General features: G+C 43.3%; 1 protein-coding gene across 2 annotated transcripts; it reads right to left on the bottom strand.

Annotated features, from left to right (window-relative positions):
- Positions 1-3,425: 3,425 nt before the first annotated feature.
- On the bottom strand, positions 3,426-26,387 carry LOC115553716 (uncharacterized). 2 transcript variants are annotated; one of them, XM_030370198.1, is made up of 10 exons: positions 25,861-26,387; positions 16,841-17,203; positions 14,548-14,919; positions 14,094-14,156; positions 13,807-13,870; positions 13,680-13,723; positions 13,035-13,182; positions 12,676-12,789; positions 3,901-3,932; positions 3,426-3,632 (listed from the first exon to the last, which is right to left on the bottom strand). In XM_030370198.1, exons 1-10 carry the CDS (start codon positions 26,278-26,280, stop codon positions 3,609-3,611), a joined length of 1,644 nt encoding a protein of 547 aa, XP_030226058.1. In that variant the 5' UTR covers positions 26,281-26,387; the 3' UTR covers positions 3,426-3,608. The 2 variants fall into 2 exon arrangements, with proteins under 2 accessions (XP_030226058.1, XP_030226059.1); XM_030370199.1 differs by having other exon boundaries at positions 14,103-14,156.
- Between the last annotated feature and the right edge of the window lie 57 nt (positions 26,388-26,444).

Raw genomic sequence — 26,444 nt, 5'->3', positions numbered from 1 at the left:
CGTACATGGAAGTTCCAGTGTGAAGGAGGGCCAAAACAGAAGATGCACGTTCACCTTTGGCTTGAGTCCCCAGCTGCCAGTTCCAGAACACCTGATATGAAACATGGAGAGGGAGCGCAATGAATGCCAGGAGAACCGTTTTGCATTATTGTCACATCTGCACTTATTGGATAACTGAGAGATCAAATGTGTTTTTATGATCACTTAACCTAGTGTTTTAAGTTCACAGGTGACGGGAAAAGAGATAGGATTGCATGTAGCGTTTTCGCAGAGCCACAGGCTTAAAATATACACCCGTGGAAGTAGACAGCTCTTAATACAATGACACAGTCAAAACTCTCCAAAGCCCCCCTTCCAAAAAAACTTGAGGAGCAGTTATAAAGGAGAAGGCATCTGGCTCAGACCTTTATGTATGCCTGCCTCTGGTACAGGGTCCATTGATTCCCTGCTCCTTAACAAATACACCTGTATCCTAACGACCTCACCTTCTCTGAATGAAGGTGGGAGGTTGGGATGTGCGGGAGGGGAGCCAGGGGGAGTGCCCTGGGGAAGCCAAGGGCCTCATGGGTGTAGGCCCCTCAGGGCAGGCCATAGCGGCCCCCTGGTCGATAAAAGAGGTGAGAGGTAAACATTGACCCTGGTCTCAGAGAGTCTGGATCCATCTTTCAATGGAGAAACCGGGTAAACACTAGAGATCCCCAGATAGCGCTCTTTCACTGCTGATAGTGGTTATGAGTACCGCACATTAAGCTTCACCTGACGACCAGTATCGATCGCCTCTGTTGTGCTAGCAACAAAACATTGACCGTTGCCTTGATTACTTGGCAGCTTGATTAGGAAAAACAGGGTTGTTGTTTTTTCATTGAGTATCCAAATTTCCCAACTGGGTTTATAAGTTCATTTAAAGATACTTTTGACTCATCAATGATTCTTCCTCATCCCTTTTCAAACCCTTTGGGTGTTTTACGATCATGTCTGCATGGTTTTCAATGTCAAACATTCACTCTCTTCCTCCGATAATTCCTCAATGTTTTTCCCTAATGATTCTCCAATAGTGGACAGACAGGGAATGTACCATTTTAAGGTAGCAATGCAGCACACAGGCCGTCCATTGTTGGTTGAACAGTGCGGGGCTTTCATGTGCAGGCGTATCGGTGACAGGGAGGGTGTGGGGGGACGAGGAGGAAGAGTGCTTTCAGGAGGCAGGGTTGTAAAAAAAACAAGACTTCAAATCAAACAAGGGAGGTAGGTAATACAAGATGGCCTCTGTGTTAATGGCTAACTGGATTGGTGCGCATGTAGACACACAATCTCGCCTCTCTACACCCACTCCTGCAAACATGTGTATGTAAACACCCATATGTACACACACATACACACACACCACACACATACATGCATAAAGACATGCTCTTGAAACACAAAGGCAGGTTCAAATGCACCCACGCATATATGACAACAAATGGGCGCACAAACAGAGGTTTGCGTATCCAACCAAGCATATCCAACACATACACACTAAAACACACAGATACAGAAGGGATCAGGGTCACCAGTGAGAGTCAGTGAAGTTAAATCTGTTTAATTTTTCAATTAGTTTGTTTTAACGACCCTCTGCTCGTTAAGACTTATCAGAGAGATAATTCACCAGTAAAACCTGTTTCCAGGTTTACCATGACTCAGGCCATAACATCATATCAGTGTGTTATCTATGTATCCATCTGTGCATCTATGTATATATTGTATTTATCCATCTGTCTGTCTATATATCCATCCATTTATCAATTTGGGTATGTAGGTTTCAACTATTTATCCATATATGTAATCAGATCTATGCATCTACTTACCTTTATAAGAAGAAGTTTATAATTGTTTTAGCTGCCTACCCCTGAACCCACTGACTTTCCAAAGAACAGAGAGTAGGTAACACAGACCAGATATCAGAGAGTGGACACCAGTACGGCTCAAGCCTTGCGTAAAAGGTTCACTTTATGCCTCTGCTCGTCCCCATGTTGTCACAGTCCCAACAAAAAAAAAAAACAGGGACACAAATACACACACATGTTGAAACGGACGTGTATATATATGTGTGGGCGTGTTTGTTTGCTGTTTGTGTTGAACAAAGCATGGCGCTGTGGTTAGTGAGACCCTTAAGCCTCAAGGGCCAGTGTTGTGATATTTGCGTCGTCTCATAGCACTTTATTACAACTCTGACGTCTAAATAGGCCCAATCTATAGAAAACACAATCACCCACCCATCTACCCACACACACACGTATATATATACACATACACACCTGGATGCATGTACATATTGTATCATACAATAAATCAGCCCCAAAATATATGTACTCAGGATATTAAATCTCTTCCCAGCTCATCCTGGTCATAAAGATCGGTTTAGCCTCGCACGATGGTGAGGAAGATGATGATGACGCAGACCTTTAGCGTGTTATGCTTTTGACTCTCTGGATTGATGCCTGTGAGTCCATTTCATCAAATCACAGGTTAGTAAAAACATGATTGGTTATAAACTTATGTTAGAAGAGACTCCAGTGTTGCTTGGAAATTTCCATTCTTGGGATTTCCAAGCAACACTGGAGTCCCTTCTAACAGTTTATTGGTCCCTCTTGGTCTTTTCGAAGGTTTGAACCAATCCCTTCAGATCATGGTGGAGCTGGAAGCCCCCTGGAGGGGAGTACATCAACGTTGAATCATCTTCTATTAAAATCTAAGGAACATACACGGATTATAAAATACAGTAGAAAATATCTTTGATTTGGAGACCCTCTGGAGTTTTTTTTGTTACCAGATTCTTTATAAAATATTGTATATGCAATGCTGGTTGTTCATTATGTAAAGGAAAGTAAGTGTAACTTTTTTCTAATTTTGGTCTCATGTCAAAACCTAACAACACAACCTATGCTTTTGATTGGATTACATTTAATTTGAATGTAATCCACGGATGATATGCAATTTGGTTCGGAGCCATCCGAGGGGCAAAGTTAGGTCTCTGGCTCCATCTGTAGGTGAGAAACTACACTGCCTCGGTTTTTGGTTAAATGGGGAAAAAGGTGAGGTCTCTCAATCCTACACAATGTATTATTTAACTTTGATAATTGGGGGCCATATCTGAGGTTATTGTGTGTGTATTAAATATAAATACATGACATGAACGGAAAGTTACTATGCAAGCAATGTTATTTGAATTGACATTCAGATGGATTGTTCGTGTTTTGTTTAAATCATTGTGAGCCTTACAAAAGTTTGACAACACAATTGTAGCCAATGTTCTCGCATTTGATGACAGCAGGCCTACACTAATTACATAAAACATATAGTAGTAACTGTGTAACAAGGGAGGTAACCTGTAATATTGTCTAATTAAAATGCTATTGCGTTGTGAGACAAAGACAGGTAAGATGGGTTGTTCAACGTCCACAAAATGTTATTTTATTTGCAAAAGTTGATTATATTGAACGGCTGACCTGTTAGTCAGGTCCGAACAAGTTTCCATGAGCTGATTGAATATTTTTGCTACTCAGAAAACAAATCACACAGCTAAACAAGGTTAAAGAAAGTTCTCTGGGTTGTGGTGGTGGTTGGCTTCACATTATAACGGCCTGGATGAACTGAGGAGAGAGGAGAAACAACATGATCCCTACTGAGCAAGTCAGATGCAGTTTGTACAGCTATAACAACTACTACACTTTTAGGGTTTATGTACACTTTTAACAAATACGTTAAGGAAAAATACAACACAACAGATAGCTAAACCATTAGGTGAATAATATGCAGTTATTATCTTTTTACATGTGGACAAGGTGAAGGAAGGGCTGTAGTGTGTGGTAACGGGTCAACACAAGTGTGGGGGAGGCTGTTGGATCCCTGTAAACATACCTGATTGAAAGTGAAGCTGGTCTGGTAGCGCTCTGCAAGAGAACACAGGATAGGTTTACCCCTTCACACTTCACACAATAATAGCAAACACATCAGGGGGAGTTTCCCTTTCGTGATTTCGTCGTCCTTCGACGTGACCGACGTGACCACATCGTCACAAACTCGCAAAGAGTGATGGGAAAATGGGACCACACACTACTTTTACTGGTTGGAAAGTCTATGAATATAAGACGTTAAACAATCGGCTAGAAAGCTGTAGGCTACATTGTTCGGTTTTTTCAAAAGACAGGGAATAAGCCAAAACATTGATTAAAAGGCAGCAGTCCGCCATTCTGCAAGTGTAGATGTTAGAATTGTCTTGTAAGAGTACCTCTATTTCTGAATATAGGTCTTTGTGCTATTGTGAAGGTAACTTATGTAACAATTATTTATGAATAAATAGTAAATAAAATAGTAACGACCCAATGAAACTTAAGCCGGACGGCTTCCAGGGAAGGTATCTAAATTTCACAAACACATTTCTGATCCACACACTGTCTTGCTTTAAATATATGTATTATAAATCCATAAATATATGAATTGTAAAAATATTTGCAATTTTCATCAAAATGTATTTGGATGTTGTTACATTAATATACAAACTGTTAAACTTGAATTTACAAGACGCTTTTCAATGGGAACTTGTTGTCATTTGTGTGTGAACTGGGCCCTGTTTCCCGAAAGCATCGTTAGCCGAAGTGGATCGTGAAGTGCGTCGTACGAGCATCGTAGTTTTCACAGTTTCCCGAAAGCAGCGTTGGTAACGAATGTCGTGAAAATGCTCGTAGCTAACGAGGACTCCAGGGGTACTCTAGGGATGAGCATCCTGTCGCTCATAAGAAATCGCTGCGAATATTTCTGTTCGGTTTTGTCGCTCAAGTCGCTCATGACGTAGGCCTACAATTCAATTTTGCAGAAGCATTTAAAGGAGCCGTATGCTTTTAGTACAGACAGCCAAATCAAAGAGTGAACTCCCATACACTTTGGCCATATTGCAGAGACGGTTTTGCTTGTTGGATGAAGTGCTTCGACAGCAAGTAGGACAGTGATTCCACTCCAATATATATATTTAAAAAAATCCTAAAATGTAATTACAACCGAGAAAAAAAAAAACGTTGCGTGCTGTAGTAGGCTAGTTAAAATATGTTACAGTGATTCGCAAATCATGATCTGCACTCATTCGTCAAACAAATTGACATTGGCGCACATGGCTAATAGGCGCACAGGACTGGCTGGCTCCGCAAGGCAAATAATGGAACATATTTATCTATCTATCTAGGCCTATCGTCTATCTATCAATCTATCTATCCATCTATCAACGTGTGTAGTTTTAATGGGATGTATTTTGTGTCGTTTGGTATTAATAAAGACTTGACTAGGCTATCTATCTATCTAGACTATTTAATTAAAAATGATTCACCTTAGGCTCCATGAATAGTGGGGAATAGCGGGAATAGAGGGATAAAAGACAAGAGATATATCCCTTGTCATTTATCCCTCGTCTTGTCGATTAGTTTGCATATGTGACGATTTCAAAAACGTGTTTTGTTTAAAGCATGACTACACGCGATTGGTTGGTTAGATTGGTGGTATGGAGAGCAAATGAAAATGATTCCCGCTTAAATTCGAACGTTCTGATAGCAAATATTTTCTATCATCACTTTTAACTGCAGCCCGCTTATCATCACTTTGTATCAAAATCACTATGGATGTTGCACTCATTAACTATTGAACACAAAACAGAAAACACAGCTGTCATTATCACTGTCACTGACAGCGATACATCACATCACTTCTTATGACAAATGTACTTATTGTAAGTCGCTTTGGATAAAAGCGTCTGCTCAATGGTCTTTTCTCAGCTGTCTATCCTCTATTAAACTGCATTGTGTGCCGCGTTTGTTCCGTGCATTATTCATTTGCATTATTATGCGTGCATTATTCCTTTACAGAACGTAATATATCCTTTGCCCAACGTTTTTTCGATAATTGAAAACGATATCGTCCCATTCAGAGCAAGGAAGATTAGGGGGTCCTCCTTATGTTCCCCGGGTCCTATGTTCCCCGCTCGGGGAACATGTCCTATGTTCCCCATTTTTCCCAAAAAGGGTCCTATGTTCCCCTGTAGCCATACATACCGGGGAGCATAGGACCCTTTTTGGGAAAAAAAATCTATCAATCTTTAAAAATATTTAAACTTTGACGCGACATTCGCGTTATGACAGCCAATCGGCGTTCAACAGCGTGGCCACTGAGTGACATATGGAACGTAACAGCCAATCAGCGTTTAGTGCAGTGCAGCGTTCCGGCCAACTCAGTGCAGTGCAGTCCGGGGTGAACTGCAGCATGGAGGAGAAAGTGATTGTTGCTGTTTGCGACTCCCGGAGCTCTTTATATAATAGTATATAATATATAATTGTATAATAATATCACGGCCCAAAGCTATGTGCGCCTCCGGATGGCCGTAGCGCGGGGAGCTCTCGTAGGGATTGGGTTTTTCGGGGTTTGTTTACCGGCGTATGAATAGACTGCATCAGGTTCTCCGACGTCTCTCCCTCTTCCTCAAAAGGTAAAGACATGCAATGGTAGTTATCTCGGCCGGAATTTGGCAGTAATGGTGGAAAAAGTAACAGACCGCTTTTCCCAAAAAGGGTCCTATGTTCCCCGATATGTATGTGACCGGGGAACATAGGACCCTTTTTTAAAAAAAAGGGTCCTATGTTCCCCAGTCTCATACAAAGAGGGGAACATAGGACCCGGGGAACATAGACACGCTCCCAAGATTAGTATGCTAGGATCTCGGGGGATATGTGTAGCGGACGGGACCTGCTTGGTAGGGGTAAATCACTCTTCCCTGAATGGCTGGAAGTTAGAGGATCTAGGTCCCTAACCCCCAGACCTATTAGTCTCGTGTCTGCTCTACCTGCTCAGTTGAAGTACAATAGCTTAGGCTTTAGGATTTTAACCTGTCACGGTGAAGACCTAAAGGACGGAATATCAGAAGGTATCGGTGTGTCTTACCCTGTATTCCCCCTAACCACTATGCTTTATGGACAGAGGATGAGACGCCCCTACTTCAGAAAAGATGGAAAAATAAAAGCAATAGTGTAACAGTTGATAAACGAATGGTTATTTATTATACTAAGTACTATTCTTCTGATATTAGATAAAATAGGAAAGTAATAAAACAAAATGAAATAAAATAATAAATGTATAAATCAAATGTATGTAACCACCATATCACGTCCAAAACCTTATATCAACAACATCCACTTCACCAGAGTGGCTCAATAACACTTTCAGTTTCAATCAACACTATCAGCAGGTACCTCTAATACCATACACTGCAGATGAACCTCACATGTAAATAACAACAGCATTAATACAATTCGCACAATAGCAACATATAATTATAACTTCAGAAACGTTTTTGCACAATACACCTAACCACACTCAATGTCCACTCTTAGTTCAATGTTCCTTTTGGTTCGGATTGTCCTCGTCACGTATGTGCCGACCGTTCACCAATTGAACATGTCCATCGAGAGCGCGTTGCTGTCCGTGGAGAATGGTAGAGTCCTGGGTGGCAGGGTGGCCTATTTACTCACCCAACGCACCGTGTATCAATGGCTTTGGAGAGGGAGGTGGAGGGAGAGAGCAGGTGAGATGAGCCACAGATACGTCCCGGGCTGCAGCAGTGAACTGGCTGGCTCTTCATTCTCTGGCGTGACAAGGCTTCCAACGTTGGCAACGTTGGCAACTGTTTGGTGCAAGCCGCCAAACTGAGGGTCAGTCGAACTTCAATAATGCCCATGCCAATTTCTTGTGTGCTATTGCAAAGCGTGGTGTGGCTACATCACAATGGTGCAATAAGAGAACCTGTGGATTTGTGGCTGCATCCGGTGATGATTCAATCCGGCTGGAGAAAGGAATCATTGCTGAGATGTGGAGTGTCTTCTCAACCATGGGTGTTCAAGATTGGGGAGCATTCATTAAGTTCTTGACAAATGCTATGATTGAGATGGGATTCAAGGAATGTGTTCAACTGATGCACCAGGCGGCTAACAGTGGACACACTTCATGTGTTCTCATCCATCGGGCCATCATGGGACGTCCTGATTTCAATTGGACTCAAATCGTCGAGGGTACACATTTCCGCTGTATGCGAACAACTGACAAGGAGTTTGTTGATCACACTGGTGAATGGTACTCCACTCAGGTAAACACTAAGTGCGTTGGGATGAATGCAGAGCAACACGCGGATCTGGAGAGGAGGACCATGGCTGAGGCGGGACGTCTCAATGCTGATCAGCTGAGGACCGGGATTCAGGCTAGTAGCAGAGTCTTGAATGCTCTGATGGGAGAATTGGCTGTGTGGAGAGCAGCCATGAGGTCTCTGATGGACAACCCGTATCAGGTCTTTTCGCATGATCACACTGGAGTATCCCCTCAAATGCGCAATCTTGCGTACCTTTGCTGGAAGATCTGCACTGATGTCATGGGTGATCATTCCCTGACATCGTATGCTGGATTCAACTCTGGAGGAGTAATGTACATGAAGGAGATCGACAGTGTGGTTTCGAGTACAAGTCAGGTCTCACTGATGATCTAGATATGGATGTTGCACAGACAGCACCATCCCGTCTAGAGGACATCTATGCTTCTAACGTTGGCGACGGGCTAGTAATATAGCTGAATAAACAAACTTTGCACTACCTAGCAAGGACAGTCGCCTCGCACTATGCGAACTATACTGGTTAACACCGGATGAATCTTCAGCACTGATGGCGTGGAGTCTTCCACTCTTCCACTCGCCACTCAAGCCGTAAAGGTTCCGTAGCTCAGATTAAAACATGTCGCACACGCAATAACTAAGAGCTAAATTGTTCTTTAACTGATCGATTATCTCGAAATCTCCGTCCGCCATGGCACCGCGCCGAGCCGCCGTCTTCCCCTCTGTGTTTCCCGCCAACCTCCTTTCGTCCCGCCCTCTCCTCTCCTCCCATTCGCCAGGGCACCTGCATGCAAGTCATTGATTGGCCGAGCCTATGGCCAAGTTCAGTGGTGCGATTGGGTGAGGCTATTTTGAGGGAAAGGTTATCGTAGGGGCTACATATCTAGAAATATATGCACACTCTAGGTGTACACCTACATATGTTCCCCGGGTCCTATGTTCCCCGGGTCCTATGTTCCCCTCTTTGTATGAGACTGGGGAACATGTTCCTCATGTTCCTCGCTTTTCCCAAAAAGGGTCCTATGTTCGCACAGAGCTTTTGGCCGTGATATTATTATACAATTATATTATATTATATACTATTATATAAAGAGATCCGGGGGGCGCAAACGGCAACAATCACTTTCTCCTCCATGCTGCAGTTCATCCCGGACTGCACTGCACTGAGTTGGCCGGTTGAACGCTGATTGGCTGTTACGTTACACATGTCACTCAGTGGCCACGCTGTTGAACGCCGATTGACTGTCATCACGCGAATGTCGCGTCAAAGTTTAAATTTTTAAAGATTGATAGATTGCGGGGAACATAGGACCCTTTTCCCAGAAAAGGGTCCTATGTTCCCCGCTTTTCCCAAAAAGGGTCCTATGCTCCCCGGTATGTATGGCTACAGGGGAACATAGGACCCTTTTTAGGAAAAACGGGGAACATAGGACCTTTTTTTTAAAAAAGGGTCCTATGTTCCCCGAGCGGAGAACATTGGACCTGGGGAACATAGGACCCGGGGAACAAAGGGATGAACCCGATCTCGGTTAGCAGGCATGTATCGCGCCTATTTTACAATAATCACAAACGTTTCATTAACTCACACACCAGACCAACCAACCACGCGTGACACCTCCGCCCAGGCCAGAGCCTTTTTGTTGCGATCTCTGAAATGAAAAAGGCTCGGATCGTACAACACCGTATTAGCCGCGATACATTTTTCAGTCTACATTTTGTACAGTCAGACGGAACCAAAAAAGTAGGTAGGAGGAACCAAAGTGCCGGTGTTCAGTGTTCCCTGGTATCCACGCAAGCAAAGAGCGTAAATTTTCCGTTTGGCTGTCAGTGTTTGGCCGCTGAAACGCGTCATAGTAATTTGCATGAAGTTCAGCCGTCTTCAACAAGCCTCAATGGCGTTACCAGCGAATATTCCGTGTATTGGATGCGTTTTATTAAAACAAATCCAATACCACGGAATTCCCAGCAGGCGCAATTTCGCAACCAAAAACCGTGGTCACTGCCGATATATTACTCAGACTAATGTTAGATTTAAAAAGCAAAGATAGAGACATGTAAGAAGTCAACAACAGCATCATTTATTGCAGCAATTTAAAATTCCAAAAATACAAGCGCAGCCGAAATGTACCGATACGTCACAAGGCATATAATAAAATCGAATGATTCCATTGGTCTTATGTGGGAGGTCGCTTTCGAGTTGCACTTGCTATCATCCTTGGATTTTATTTCAACCATCGTGGTTAAAATGTCCTCAAATTGACCAATGACAGAAGACATAGGCTACTGTAAACTAGACATGCATCATGCTCAGTGTTTCCCCTACCATTGTTCAGTTCAACGAGCGCCCCCGCCAGGCCAACAACCGGCCAAAAAAATGAAAAGAAATGAAAAAGAGAAAAAAAAAAAAAAAATGATTTTTTTTTTTTTTATTATTATTATTATTATTAGCCATAATATCATAACCATCCAAGCTCACCACCAGCTATCTCAATATGTATTGGTGCTTTATGCTCCTGTACATGAAATTAGTTTATATTAAATCAACTTTGTTTTTAGAAAAACACTGTTTATTCTCCGGCAGAAGAACTATACCATGAACCGATCGCGTAAATGCGACGTCTGATTGGTTCAGCCCGCCGTTACCATGGACATTTTTACCGCCCCCGCGAAACACTAGCCTCGTTCTTTATATGTCCATAACTTAACCAACTTGTGATGGCTAAGCAAGTGTTTTATTTGGAAATAACCAACAAATACTCTAGCATCCCGTGAAAAATGTATAACAAATCACACCATCAGCTCTTACCACCGGGCCTAAAAAAAATTCTAGGGGAAACACTGATGCTGAGACCAGCGGGTATTCTGCAGGCGTTTTTTGTTGCGAATGTTTGCATTATGCACTGTAGGCGCTTCGGTGAGGCTGTGATAAGGTTCACTATTTATTGGACCGTGTCTAGACAGTAACGAACATCACTGACCATTTAATCGCGTTTGTAGTCTACACTCAGACGTGAACTCATTATTGCATTATTCATTCATAAAAAAATTAAAACATTCGGGAGTATGCAATAATACAAATTATTCTAAAGAGGTCAGAGACTCCGTGTGCAGCCCCGCCTTCCCCAGTGAACCAAGAAACCCCGCGCCGTGATGAACAGGGGATTTGACCCCCTCGGTATTACACAGGAAACTGGAGATAAGAAGGTGAAATCGCCGGGCGTGCCAAGCTACGACAGAACCGGTTTGGCAGTGTAAAAAGACCTATAGCCTACTTCATCCTGCCCAACAATATGGGCAGGATTTAGACCAAACTCTCCTAATCGGGTCAGCAGTAGCCGTGTGTCAATGGTAGCCTCTGCGTTTGAATTATGGAACGTTGCATTTTCTACAATTATTCTAGAGAGCATGCGCGCCATCAATGAAACCTTATTTCCTGCTACATTCCTGCGTCTCCCCCTGCGTCATAGCCCGTTTCAGCGCCATGTCAGTGGACAGGTACAATCCTACGAACGTCGTGAGTGCAGCGAATGCGCGTTCATGTTCAGAGGAGTTTCGGGAAACGCTCCAAAGAAATTTACGATGGTTCGCAAGATCCATAGTGAGAATGATCGTACGAGCGAAGATCCATCGTTATCGGGAAACTGGACCCTGCAACCAATCAGAGTAACGTAACGGCAGCCATCTTGTTTATGAAAATGCCTAAATGGCCCTCCCATAGGGCACACCTCTAAACCTGACCCATATTAGGTAAGCGGTTGTGATTGGCTCGACCCGGACCGGGTCCGTTTGAAACCTGTCTGAACGACCGAAAGGAAGGACGCATACGGCAGAGAAAAGTTTGCAGATTAGTGGTGGATTTAATGATTCATTTCCGTGACCCAGTTTGCGTGATTCAGGTCGCCAAGAGGAGTCGTTCGCGAATCGTTTGTTCGTTCGTTCAGTCGAGTTTCCGGTAGCACTAAATCCACTGAGTCTGACTGACTCGTGCAATGGCGTCCATTCCATGATGCGATTTACCGCTACCGGAAACCAGGCTGAACGAACATACGATTCGTGAACGACTCCTCCCAGTTCAGTCGAGTTTCCGGTGAATCGATTCCCCGGAAACTCGGTGGAGGAGTCGTTCGCGAATCAGCCTAGTTTCCGGTAGCGGTAGATCGCATCATGGAATGCACGCCATTGCACAGTTCTCAGCTGAGTCAGTCAGACTCAGTGGAGTTAGTGCTACCGGAAACTCGTTCTTTCGTTCAGTCGCGTTTCCGGTGAATCGAATGGTGAACGAGACGAACGAACGAACGAACGAGAGAGACGAACCGGTCCGGTTCGTTCGCCCTAAAGACTCGTTCATTCGAACCGGGTCGCGAACGAACGAGCCAACACTACTGCAGATTAGTTCCTAGCATAGCAATGTACCATATTTATACACAAAATTAATTAACTGTTCTCTCTGTTCTCAAACACAATTCATTGTTTCACAGCATACGAGACCACATTGTGGCTACCTTTTAGAAGGAGCAGTTTAGTAACCACCTCCATGTAGTTGTCATACATGAGGGCTCCCTGGGAGCCGTAGCGGCGCCACAGAGCCTGGAAGGTCTGCTCATCTACGGCCAGATCTGAAGGACACGTTTAGCACGGTTAGCATGCAACACAAGGGGCTGTACGGTAATACAGAACATCAGTTTATTACTATTACATAAGCCCTACATCTTGGTTGCACGTTGGGTGTGTGTTTCTCTTATTAAAAGCATGTGTTAAACTTACAATGAGTAAGAATCTGAAATTCCTACTCATTACTGGCCCCTTTCATTGGTAAGTTTACTGCAACCTGCAAACTGTATTATTAAAATAGTCTAATGACCTTTGGCTGCCAGAGTATTATTGAATTGGGCTGAAGAGATGAATCCCAGGTTGGCCTCGGAGCTCTCAGCGAACTCCTTCTTGGTGCCAAGTACATATTTGCTGAGGTTGGAATACTCCAGTATATCAAGGTAGCCAGATTTATCTTTCTTTGGGTTGGTTAAAGCATGTGTACACCAATTCGATTATACACACAAACACACACCGTCTCTCACACATCCATGGGTGCACAAGCACACACACCCACATTCTCTCTCTCTCTCTCTCTCTCTCTCTCTCTCTCTCTCTCTCTCTCTCTCTCTCTCTCGCTCTCTCTCTCTCTCTCTCTCTCTCTCTCTCTCTCTCTCTCTCTCTCTCTCTCTCGTACACACACTGACAGTTCTCAGTCACTGGGAAATGAATCAGAGAGGAGGTAATATCATTCGACTTATATGCATATGAATAGTATATAATAGGATCACATACTTAAACAGTTGTATTTCTATATCCTACCTCTGAACATAAAACATTGTATTCCGGCAAAGAAATATCATAATCATATATCTAAAAAATGTACAGTTTGGAATGAAAACATGATACAATAAGTACTAAGTAGAAAGGTATTTATCTGCCTATAACTTAACAATAAATGTACATTCAAGGATACATCTTTGAAGGTCACCAGGATGTGGGCTGTTTCGAGACTCAGAGCTGTAAGGAAGAACAGGGATTGTTATAGTGACCCCAGGAGGATTATGGGGGACTCTTTCCTGATGAGGGAAGAGAGAGCTCACACTGGCCACGTAGAGCTGACCCCTCCTCCTCCAGCTTGGCCAGCACCTCCTCAGCATTCAGCCTCTGGTGGTAAAACACAGAGACTTCTGATGAAGTTTGATAGAACACACACATTTGTGTTTGTATACATTGTGGAATGTGTGTCATTAATGGCTGGTTTAAGCAGCCTTGCTTGGCCCGGGTCGGCTTGATTGGCCCCTGGGGCTGGGCGAGGCTGCACCCCTGTGGAGCATTAACTAATCAGGGCAAACGGGTTAAACACAGAGAGAGAGAGGCAGCTCATGACCATATTCACCACCCGCTCAGCAGTATCTATCAGTGTCCTGGATGTAGGGCTCTGCTCCTCAACCTGAAAAAGAGAACGCAACCAGATTTAGACATCATTGAGGCCCATGGCTGTTTTTGTTAAAGCTCTACTGTTATTTTCTTAACGAGCACAACCCTGACAAAAGTATGCCGTCTTCAGCTGAACCTGACCAAACAGAGCTTTGGTCCAGACTCTTTATATGGTTACCTCCAAGGTGAAACAAGTTTCCTAGCTCTATATTTGAGCTGAGAATCTTTCCCTAACCTCAAAAGGAATCTGGGGACCTGTCTCAGTTATAAGTACCTTTGGATGAAACTGTCTGCCTAATGACTAAATGCAAATGGATGGTTTACATCTACATCTATGCGGATGGTTGCGGTGCAGTCGCCCCTTTGATTGAGCAATATGTTTACAGTAGTAGTTTAACACTTACGTAACCACAGGACTCCATAGTGAAATGTTCACACTGAAGTGTTATCGGCAATTGAAGGCCAAATTTCTTCATTAGCGGCGTGCAGCCGTCGCGTGCTAGCTCACAGGTAGATAGGCAGGGGGGCCGCGGCCGTCCGTCAACACACTCAGGGGTGTACACAGAGCACAGAAAGCTCCTCAGATGGGCAGAGCATTCAGTTTTGACCAAAGAATCGAATTGATGCATCTCCCGGCCTGCATCCTCCTGGGTGCTGTGGCCCAGAAGGTTTGGATACACTGTTTGATTATATGATACTTCCTTGCACATCGGAACATTGATGGCCTCACATGTTGGCTCTGGCTTTGGCCCTGGCTCTGCTCCCAGATCCACAGGCTGCCAGAGAGAAAAAAACATTATAGAACAGAACAAACAAAGGGTGCCATAAACACTTTTCAGGGTTTTGTCCCCACCTACTATGTTACTTTTCAACCATTCAGTGGAGCCTTTTACATTTTATACTAGACATTGACATTAGTCTGTTGTTAACACTGCCCATATTCCACCACAGATGGAGAACCCATCTGTTTGGACTTGATTTTGGCCCATAATTTTTTTATCTTATCTTCATTGATAAATACACTTATTTCACTTTGGACAAAGGCGTCAGCAAAGTTGTAAACTTTGAGGCCACCGTAGGTAATGTGGGTGGTCCTGAATGACTTATGGTTCCGGATTCATTATTGTTGCGGCTATTTAAGCGTCCGGACGTCTGCCTGGCACCAAGTTGGGTAGCCGTGCCGGATGGTGTTTGTTTCAGTGCCAGGGAGATTGCAGGGTTGACGGTGGGAGAGCAACGTGAGGGGTATGGCTGGTGGGACTCGAGGTAGGCTACATTGCCAGATCCAAGTTGTAGCCCGTGCCTATTTATGCGACTAAGCAGTTGTCTATTATCCCTTCCCCTAGATCTCGCCACTGGTGCTTTGTTTTGGGTCGTTCTATTTGATTTCCTTTTCTTTTGTGTTTGTTCCTTTTGTCTTTATTTTCTCAAACACTAACCCTGTTTCACCGCTACAGGGGGTTATAGGGCTCCCCATACCACCTATGTGCTGTTCTTTTATTTTGCTGTGTTTGTGTGTATTTTATAGGCCTGGGCGTGTAAAGGGTGAGTAGCCTAGCAATCTAGCTCCCCCCTCCTGTTCACGGTTGTCGCCACTTGCCAGCCATCTCCTTGGATGACACCTGTTATGACTTGTAACTAAACATAATTGTTTGGGGGAAACTCATCTCTCCGTCTCATTGGCGAAACTGCGTATTTGGGGAACCCAGGTTTAATTTTACACTAAAAACACACTCATTAGTTAGTCCTTGAACATAACATTTTCAAGATGGCGTTGACATCTTTAGTTGCAGCTAAACTCCTTTCCACACCCCGGTTACATAAGTTTGAGAGACATAATATATGTAAAGACTGCTTCCAGTGAAGCACTTATACTCTGTAAGCTGCGTTTGGATGGCCCTTCTGCGGGCCTCAGACTTTGTCTTCGTGGACACACGCCTTCTTGGGTATTTCATTATGTGTCTATTTTATCTCTCGCGGATGGGGGCTTGTGTCTTTCTATCTAGCCTGGATGGGGGCTTGTGTCTTTTTATCTAGCCTGGATGGGGGCTTGTGTCTTTCTATTTAGCCTGGATGGGAGCTTGTGTCTTTCTATCCAGTCTGGATCATGGGAGTTTGCCTCTTTTTTTCTGAGAGTTGTATTTTGTGCATCTGGGGTGTATCTCCTTATCCCAACATAGCAGCCCATACATAGGACCCCAAGTCGGATATCAAAACCGGGTCCCTAGCGTTTCCCCTTAAGGGTTAGCACTCTAGCAGGTAGAGCAGGGCAACAGGAGAAAAGTATTGGGTACAAGACTGTGCAGCTTATAACGCGAATCGTACAAGAACTACAATTCCCTTGGTGCACTTCAATCTTACCCTTCTATAGGTTCTGATGATAACCCTAGGTAAATTTAGACAGTGGTGTCTACTGGTTTCTACAAAGGTGATTTCTTTAGTCAATATAAAGTACTGCCTCAATAGTGCTACAGTGCTTTCTAATACGTATATTTCCACAGGCTACAATAGAGTCGCTGTGATGCTTGTTGATAATTTAATGGCGCCAGGAGCTATTCTTCTGTGTCATTGTAGTCCCTGCGTGAATAACAAATGTTCATAATCCCTCGCAATCTCAACAAGTCTTCCTCTGAATTTGAGCAAGAAACTGTGTATTGCTGTACAAAACAGAACAGTAGTTTAACCACAAACACTTACATCACGTTTCTCCATGGTGAATTTTTCACACCGGAGACTTTCCGGCCATCGAAAACCAAATTTATTCATCAGCGTTTCGCAGCCAGCCCGAGCTAGCTCACAGGAAGCTGGGCACGGGGGCCGCGGCCGTCCGTTAACACACTCGGGGGCGAACAAAGAGCACAGAAAGCTCCTCAGATGTGCAGAGCATTCAACTCTGACTAAAGGATAAAATACATTTATCTCAAGGCCGGCATCCTCCTGGTTAGTGTGGCCCAGAAGGTTTGGATACACCGTTTGATTATACGATTCTTCTTTACACATCGGGATATTGATGGCCTCACATGTTGGCTCTGGATTTGGCTGTGCTCCCAGATCCAAAGGCTGCCAGAGAGGAAAACAAACATTTTAGAGAAAAACTGAACAAACCAAGGGTGCCATACAAACTTCATGTTTTGTCCCCACCTCCAACAGACTATATAAGTTTTAAACCATTCAGTGGACCCTTTTACAGTTTATACTGGACAGTGGACATCGACATGTTAGACTGCTGTTAACATGCACTTGTTTGACGTCTTGTACTTTGTACTTTGTTGTCCGTCCACCATGTCTTTGATTCACAATAATCTTGTCCCACACAGACTCTTATCACTTATTGAGAGTCCCACATCAGACTCTTGTTGTACAGTGCATTTAAATCCCCCTCCCTCTACTTATTTCCATTGTCTTGTGAATTTTGCATTTGTGTTTCCCGAAAAGCGGTATCGAATTGTGACTCTTAAACCGTGGCTCTGACCACGGTACCCTGTCTCGAAGAAAGCCAACCACCAGCTTAGCTTACTATGTGCTCTCTATAGTACTGCAAAAGTTACTGATGGTAATTCCAGCTCTGAAACAATAATGAATACGCTAGTCCAGCCTTAGCAATGCAACGAGCAAACAGCACGGAGAGAGTGAGTTATCACCTAAACTAAAAACAGTGATCTCTTAGGCAAATTGCTAATCCTCCTGACAAATAATCGCATCATCACACAAGCTGTGTGTGCAGCTTTGGTTTTCAGAACCAATTTAAACTTTGGTGTGGGTCTTCCCATTATTAATTTTAACCTAATGATAAATCAGAAACAATGTCCTCCTCCCTAGCGGTTACGTAACTCACGGTGGCTGCCATCGTGAAGCAAACCAAGTCACGCCCGTAAGCTTATATCTAGTTTATGGATTTGTGACCCTCACAGCGGGCAGAACATGTCATCAAGTAAGCAACAACAAAGCTCAATCATTTAGGGTTGATATGATTGTCATTTGAAATAAGTCACATTGAACTACTACACTACTGCAACCAGCAAAATTCTTATGTGCTGACAAAGGGGGTTCTTTCATTTAACCCTTCACGTTACAATACAAATTGAATAGGCCCTTTTGAAGGGTTTATATTCTTTGAAAAAAATATGTTGATGTTGATTGTAAATCAATAACCCTAACCACATTTCACTGAGATATGTGGTGCAAAAGTGTGAGCGTGGGGCATGTGTAATTTGTGAGAAAGAAATGCATTGATACTCTTAGAGAGCGGTTCAAACTGAAAATTTAGGGGATTAGTAAATGAGAGGGGATGAGTAAAATAGGAATTTGTGCACCTGCAATGCATAATTTGAGACGGTGTTACTGTGTTGTTTTTTAAAGGATTTTTCTCTGTGACTTCAAATTTACTTATATATAAATTGAAATCATAAATCTAAATGCTAAATCTTGTATCTAAATCTATATCCTAAATACATGCAACAGATAGTTATCATACAATGGGGTCAGAACAGTCTCATTAATAATGAATGCACAGAGAAGGATTCACAAATGTATTTTGTGATTTATATATAAATTACTCTTCTCAAAAATACATTTCATACACACACAAATGGATATCGGTATGTATAAATGTAAAATAAATCCATAAACAAAAATAAGTTTAACAAACAAAATTCTGATCCACACATAAACGTGTCGTGTTTTAAATATGTAATATAAATCAATATAATGAATTTAAAAAATGTTTGCAATTTTCATCAAAGAAATATTTGGATGTTGTTACATTTATATACAAACTGTTCAACTTGAATTTATAAGATGCTTTTCATTTGTGAACTTGTTTGCATTTGTCTGAACTGGTCTGTATTTATGTGGATTTTTGACACTCCTGACGTGGCTGGATTCACAAATGCATTTTTTTCAACAAGGAACTCTGTAGCCAATCAGATGCCTCCCTCGGTTTCAACTGGGTTCTTGGATTGTCGGTGCCGTTAAAGTAGTAAACGATTAATAATGCTACTTTAACGGCACAGACAATCCAAAAACCCAGTCGAAACTAGATGGGAAAAGTGTGTAGTTCAAAACATGACAGCTTTTACTTTCTTGCCACCTACAGAGTTTGTTATGTACGATTGGCTGAAAACGAGGTAGGCAACATAAGAGTTGACACTATGCCTCCAGGAAGCAGCCCTTACCAGGAACCGGTGCTTTACCAAGCACACAGGCACTACCCCATGTACAGCACTGACAGGTAAAAAGTGTGATCTAGCCAGGATGCATAAATTCGGGTCAGTGTGCTATGCCTACCAGCAAGACAGCTAGATTCTAGGTGTGAAAGAGGACTTTTTGTAGGACATGACAAGGGAAGTCCCGCCTCTAGTTTACTATCCCGTTAAAGGGAAGTGCAGAAGCAAAGACTAGAGCAGCGAGAGTCTAGGCCTACGGGCATATAGTGACGCAGACTGGGCTGCGGACACTAGTGACAGACGAGCACCACCGAGTATTATGTGAGTATGGGTAAAGACAGCTCCTTAGTCTCTTAGAAAACCAAGAAGCAACCCATGATTGCACTGTCCACATGCAAAGCCGAGTACATGGCTCTAGCTCTAACAATACAGGAGTGCATTTATTTGGGGCAACTACTGGGTGGTATAGATACCTCTGTGTTAAAGGAAACTGTTGTTAATGAGGACAACCAGGGGACAATTGCGCTTGTTAGGAACTAGGGATGTCCCGATCCAGCTTTTTGCACTTCCGATCCGATACTGATATTGTAGCTTTTAGCATCGGCCGATACCGATACCGGCCGATCCAAGCATGTATTAAAGATTAAAGATATTTACTTATTTTGTTGTACTACTCATGTTGAAAAGGGTTTTACTCTTAAGAACAACTAGTCAACTTAATTAGGTTAGTTTGAATAATCCACAATAGTTGGTAATGAGAAGCTGACCTGTTTATTCAGGGTTAAATAAACACAAAATAGACAAAATAATAAATAGTCAAATTACCACACACACACTGAATTGGCATCAGTGCTCTGTTCTTGAACAACAAGACTGTAAACAATATTGTAAACAATATAACATTATATATAAAAGCAACACACAAAACCTGAGTAGAAAATAGTCAAATTACCACACACACAGTGTGCGCTAGGTGTGCTGAACAACGCGGACCGGATTTGGGGGGAAAAGCTGAAAAAAACTGGACTGGATTACCTACATTGGTGCGCTCGAAAACACGGACCGGAGTTTTGAAAACAAACTGGATCGGGAGTCCGGATCGGGATTTTCCCGTGCAGGCCGATCCGATATTGATATGCATTTTTTTGCTAATATCGGCGGCCGATCCGATCCAAATATCGGATCGGGACATCCCTATTAGGAACCCTGTGTGTTGACAAAGATGTAAGCATGTGGACATTAAATATCACTTCATTAGGTCTATCATAAGGGAAGATAAAATGCCACTTGTTTCCTACCCCACAGACGTGATTGCAGATGTTATGACAAAGCCCGCCTCCAGACTTAAGCTGAGGAAATTTGCAGGCGTCATGATTGGAGTGTAAAATGTTGACATTAGACTATGCATTGTTTTGTTTTGTTTATTTATGTAAAAGTTGTACAGTTTACACGTCATTCATAGGTTAAGTGGTAGTGTTGAGACTGGATAACTGTATGAATGCATGTAACGGTATTTGTTCAGGAGTTGCTGTTGCGTCTTGTGTCATGAGCCACGTGTGACTGATGACACCACTACCTTATAAGGGGGATTTTACCATCCTCTCCCTCGCTGTAGGCCTACCTGACCTAAAGGTACGGCCACACCAACCGCGTTACTCGCGTTTGAGGCGTCGAAAATCGGCATTTTTGCATTGGGAACCATTTGTAAAGGCACGTAGACGCGTTACAAGCATTGAAGCGTTGCGTTACTGTGTGTTCACACCAAACGCGACGGGGCGACAGGATCCCATACAAAGTGAACGTATAGGCGCGTATCAGGCGAATTTTTCGCGAGAGAAAACAGGCGACAAGTTTTGATTTATCGCGCCACACTTTCGCTGTGCACAGTCGAGCGCGTTCATGAGGATTTGTGGCGCGACAAATTCGCTCGAGTTGAAATATTTGAACTTTGACGCAGATTTTGCGTGATGACAGCCAATCAGCGTTCAACAGCGTGGCCACTGAGTGACATGTGTAACCTAACAGCCAATCAGCGTTCAACCGTCAAACTCAGTGCAGTGCCGTCCGGGGTGAACTGCAGCATGGAGGCGAAAGTGAATTTTGCCGTTTGCGACTCCCGGAGCTCTATACATAATATAATATTTGTATGCATAATATCACGGCCAAAAGCTCTGTGCGCCTCCAGATGGCCGTAGCGCGGGGAGATCTCATAGGGATTGGGCTTCTCAGGGTTTGTTTACCGGCGTTGCTATGTTTCCGGTCTTGTGTGTTCCAACGGTTTATTAGGTAGGCCTATCTAATAAATCTCTGTCTATTCAATACTTCATTCACTGCCTCTTCCGTGGTCATTACAATATTATGAATATACTGCGTCGGGTCCTCTGACGTCTCTCCCTCTTACACAAAAGGTGAAGACATGCAATGGTGGTTACCTTGTTGTGGCGCGACAAATTCGACAAAACTTGCACAGCGACAGATTGTGATGTGTGGCGCGACAAAACTTCGGCGACAACGCGAACGGGAGAAAAATTTCGCGTTTGGTGGGAACACACAGTTAGGGGCGTTAGACGTGGCAGACGCACGTAATTACGCACGTAAACGCAGTAACGCGCCCAACGCACCAACGCCCTGAGTTCAAAAAATTGAACTTCCAACGCTCCAACACGTGATGCTTATCCGCGATAGCCAATCACCTTGGAGCTTGACCCGACGTCACTGGCAGAGAGTAGTGACGCTTGTACAGAAGCATACGGCCGACATCTTTCTTTATTCTGGGTGGAAATAGTAACATAGTGACGCCATTAAATGCGTTTATGTAAACATTTTTAGCGAGAAATGTGCATTTTACTTTCATAATGTTCACTCAGTGAATGTGAAGGATGTTTGGTTTGATAGTTATGACGAAGAGGGAACGCTTCATTCACTTGCATGGACAGCGTCTCTGGTTGCTAAGCAACCTCAACGTCTTGGCGGACTATATCTCTGCTGATCAACACTACGAATGCTGGAAACACACCAGACACACCATGTGAAGTTATTTAACCCGATTATTGTTATTTATATCCGAGATTATTTAATCTAACCCGATCTAGGCTCTATCATGCACCCAAACACGGCGGCGTTTGGGTTTCCTACCTCGGACTCCTAAATCCAGTGCAGCCACAGGCGCGTTAGTCGCGTTGAACCATTTTTGTGACACACAATGATCAAGCGTCAAGTTAGGCACGTTACACGCGTTATCCAATACGAGTAACGCGTTACTCGCATGTTTACATAAACGCATTTAATGGCGTAACTATGTTACTATTTCCACCCAGAATAAAGAAAGATGTCGGCCGTATGCTTCTGTGCAAGCGTCGCTACTCTTGTGGTGGGATTTCTAATAACAACTTATCTAATTCACTTCAACTAGCTATAAGCAAAGAGGAATCGGAGAGTCCAGGTCAAGTATAGATGGAGAGTTTATTGCCACCCGCAAACGAGAGACAACAAAGCCGAATGGTATTCGCGAATACACACTGCTGAATGAATCCCGGACAGCTCCTTATATCCCCAATCCTTTACACAATACAAAGTTGGACTTTCATCAAATATTGATGTGCATAGAATGTTTTTCTGGGTCATACTGTGTGGATGTCGGCATATTCTCATGTCTTCTGGATCCCAATGTGACCTTAGAACATATATTATCCTTATACAAACAGAGATGATGCATACGTGTGAAACATCAGATGGGAATGGACTGGACTCACTCACTGGTGCCACATGGCAAATAACATCTAGGCTAAAGGTGATCAGCTATTTTCCACTATTAAAGTATCTATATGATATGTAGGCCTAATAATAATCATAGTTTAACATAGAATGTAAGGTTAATTTCTACCACAGTCTCTGCCAGTGACGTCGGGTCAAGCTCCACGCTGATTGGCTATCGCGGCTAAGCATCACGCGTTGGAGCGTTGAAAGTTAAATTTTTGGAACTCCGGGCGTTGGTGCGTTGGGCGCGTTACTGCGTTTACGTGCGTAATTACGTGCGTCTGCCGCGTCTAAAGGCCGATACATACCTCCGGATACGGACAGTTTCGTCCGGACTCTGGACGGAGAGATGTTGGTTAACAACATTTTTCAAGTTACATTCTTGTTCATGTTTTGCCAAATAACCTTAAATCCTTAATTCAGCTCATCATACGGACTCTGGATTCGTAAGCTCAGAGGCGACGGACCCATTTACGGACGAAACACCTCCGGGACCGGACGAAACTGTCCGTATCCGGAGGTATGTATCGGCCTTTACGCCCCTAACGCAACGCTTCAATGCGTGTATCGCGTCTACGCGCCTATACCAATGGTTCCCTATGCAAAAATGCTGATTTTCGACGCCCCAAACAAGAGTGAAGGCCTAACGCCCCGTGCTCACTACCTCCGTCCGTTGCGTGATCCCCATTGACTTTAATGGGGACGGACGCGCAATGAATTGTGGATCCGTCCGTTCCATTGGAGCCTTCGGCTCAGTCAAGAAGTTGAAAAATGTTCAACTTTTTCGGCAGCGACGGATCCGTCATCCAATCAGATCGCGTCTGCAAATTTAAGCACTGTGACGCGACTCGGGCTCTGACGATACTGGAAAGCAGGAAAGCGGGTCATCTTGCATCGCAACAAGCAGGAAGTAGCGGGAAGAACGAGGTGGAAAGAGGTGGAAAAATATGTCGAATTGTATTACCAAAGTTCCCGTCATTACAAAGACAACTCCAAAAAGGACATTGCCTGGTGAGCCATAGCTCTGGAGATTAGCTCTTCAGGTGGAAATCAACAATGGTGGACTAAGTACCCAAACCATTGACCATAATGGGAAATAGACGAAATCAAGTCACACCATGTAGAAACCAGATTACTTGTAATATATATATTTTTATTTAAGGCAAGGCAACTTCATTTATATAGCACTTTTCATGCATGAAGCAGACTCAAAGTGCTTCACATAGAAACATTCTCATACAATAAAATAGATAAGTAAAAGAAAACACAGGCAAAGTTCAAAAATGCATTGTCATGTATTAACTGTCTCTGTGGTATCAGATCATGTATTAACTGTCTCTCTGGATTTAAGGAAAAATAACATTTAGTGTCTCGAGCCCTCAAATAAAATACACTGGCTACTGAATCCAGCACAGCAATAACATCACTGTATTTATCCCGAGGGATAAAAAAAAAAGTATATATATATATGCAAAAGAGTATACCAGAGAGGGATAATAACTAGATTATAGGTCATCATGACTAGGCTACTCCATACGGTTCTGCCATTGCACACTTCTTAATGGCGAATTGAAATATTGGCGTGCCTCTCAGGATCTCCACGGAGCTCCTGGACCAGTTTGTGGTATACCTCCTGTTCTTGTCTACGTTCATTGATGGGGTGCACCCAAACCCTTCGTCTTCTCCTTGCCCGCCTATGATCAACCCTCCTGCTCCTACGGCGCAGCAGAAGAAGCGCAGCCACCCTCTGTCTGGCGACATTGTTCTGTTGAAATAAAAAAAACTCAATAAAATGTAAAATAGCTTGTGTTCAATTAAAATTGATAACTACTGGCTGCAAATATGTAAATGTGTGGCTATGTTAAGGTTATATAGATGGATGGATAGATAGCTACTTTATTGGTCCCAATGGGGACCAATAAAGCCGTAGCTCAATACAATAAATACACACAATAACAATTGGCCTTAAAAGGTGACTGCACTAAAAAGGCTTAATGTAAGGTCCTGGAATTATTGAGATTGTTAATGCAGTAGATGAATAATTGCAAAAAATAAAATAAATAAGAAATGACAGTACATAAAACGATAAAGTGCCCTACAAACTAAGTTGATCTGCTGCTTGGAAACATACTTTCACTGCGCAGATTATACATTTTTCAAATTATTCAGCCAAAAAGATGGAAAATAAATAAACTACAATCCAATAGGCTACTCACCAATTGCGTTTTGTCTCTTTGTTGCGGTTGATTGACAGGTGACTTCCTGATTTTATACGGCAGCGCGACCGTCGCGCCGCTTCCAGTTGGTGCTATAGGGGCGGCTTTTGACGCGCGTGAAATGCGCGCCACTGCGCGTCGGCGGCGGTGTGTGAAGGCCTTCACGCGGTTGGTGTGGCCGTACCTTAATGGAGAGCAGCTTGTAGTGCACATTTTCCCCAATAAACAATGTCACGCTATTGATGGCTGAAGAAACAAAGGTCTGAACGACTTTAGTTTTAATATTGATGGATATTATTTTGGATTCAGATTGAGGATTTAGATTTAGCCTAAAGATCCATGTACAAGATTTAGCTTGAGTTTTAATATTTAGATTTTAGATTTAGAAATAAGAGTTGGATTTATATAATGAATATAGATTTAGTTTTAAGATCGACCTATATTTCTAATTTTCTTTATCATATCACGTTAAGAACTTTTTTGAGGATTAGGCCTAAAAGTTTACAAACGGCACCGCATACAATACTTTCTAGTCTCTATTGCAAATTAAAAGAGAGGCAAAGAAAAACACTGTGTTCACCTTCACACAGGCGATGTGACGGTGATTGATAGTTGGTAAAGCTGAGCATCTGATCCGCGGCGGCCAGGGGATATCTCGCTCTCTCGCCACCTGCTCGCAGTCCTTCTGTACCCTCGTGCAGAGCGCACGGCACGGCGTGGTGTAGTCTCCGGTTTGCGGATCCCCTTGTGGCGCGACCACACGACACATCAACTCGGCTGTATAGGGCGAACAGTGCGTGTCGATGAGCCGTTTCATCAATTCAGCGCCGCCGTCCTTCATGTACATGCGCATCCCGCGGGGATTGTGGCACGTTATGTTGTAGCTCACATTTCGACAAAAGTCGATTTTCAGAGGCTTGCAGTGCTCTCCTCTTGCTGCCACAGAAGAACTCAGTCCCAGAACCAAGATGGTCCACAGTTCCACCATGACGCTAAACATTTCAGATAATTATCAACTTTCGGGAGATTTTGGAGTAGCCTGTCTGCGCATTGAATACAGCGGGCGATACAGTTCGAATGGGGGCTCAAATATAGGTATTTCGTTTCGTTACGCAAACTAAATATATAGGGGATAACACTGTCCTACCAGCCAATCCGGGGAGG

This window comes from Gadus morhua, chromosome 11 (genome assembly GCF_902167405.1).
Source record: "Gadus morhua chromosome 11, gadMor3.0, whole genome shotgun sequence".
Classification (NCBI taxonomy): domain Eukaryota; kingdom Metazoa; phylum Chordata; class Actinopteri; order Gadiformes; family Gadidae; genus Gadus; species Gadus morhua.
The sequence above is the reverse complement of the archived record's forward strand: the minus strand, read 5'-3'. Positions and strand labels throughout refer to the sequence as shown.

Coding starts and splice junctions, on each gene's coding strand:
- LOC115553716 (XM_030370198.1), bottom strand. CDS start 26,280: ATGTTTAGCGTCATGGTGGAACTGTGGACCATCTTGGTTCTGGGACTG. Junction 14,920..16,840: donor TCACCATGGAGAAACGTGAT/GTAAGTGTTTGT, acceptor TCTCTCTGGCAG/CCTGTGGATCTGGGAGCAGA. Junction 3,933..12,675: donor TAAACTGCTCCTTCTAAAAG/GTAGCCACAATG, acceptor GTTCTCTTGCAG/AGCGCTACCAGACCAGCTTC.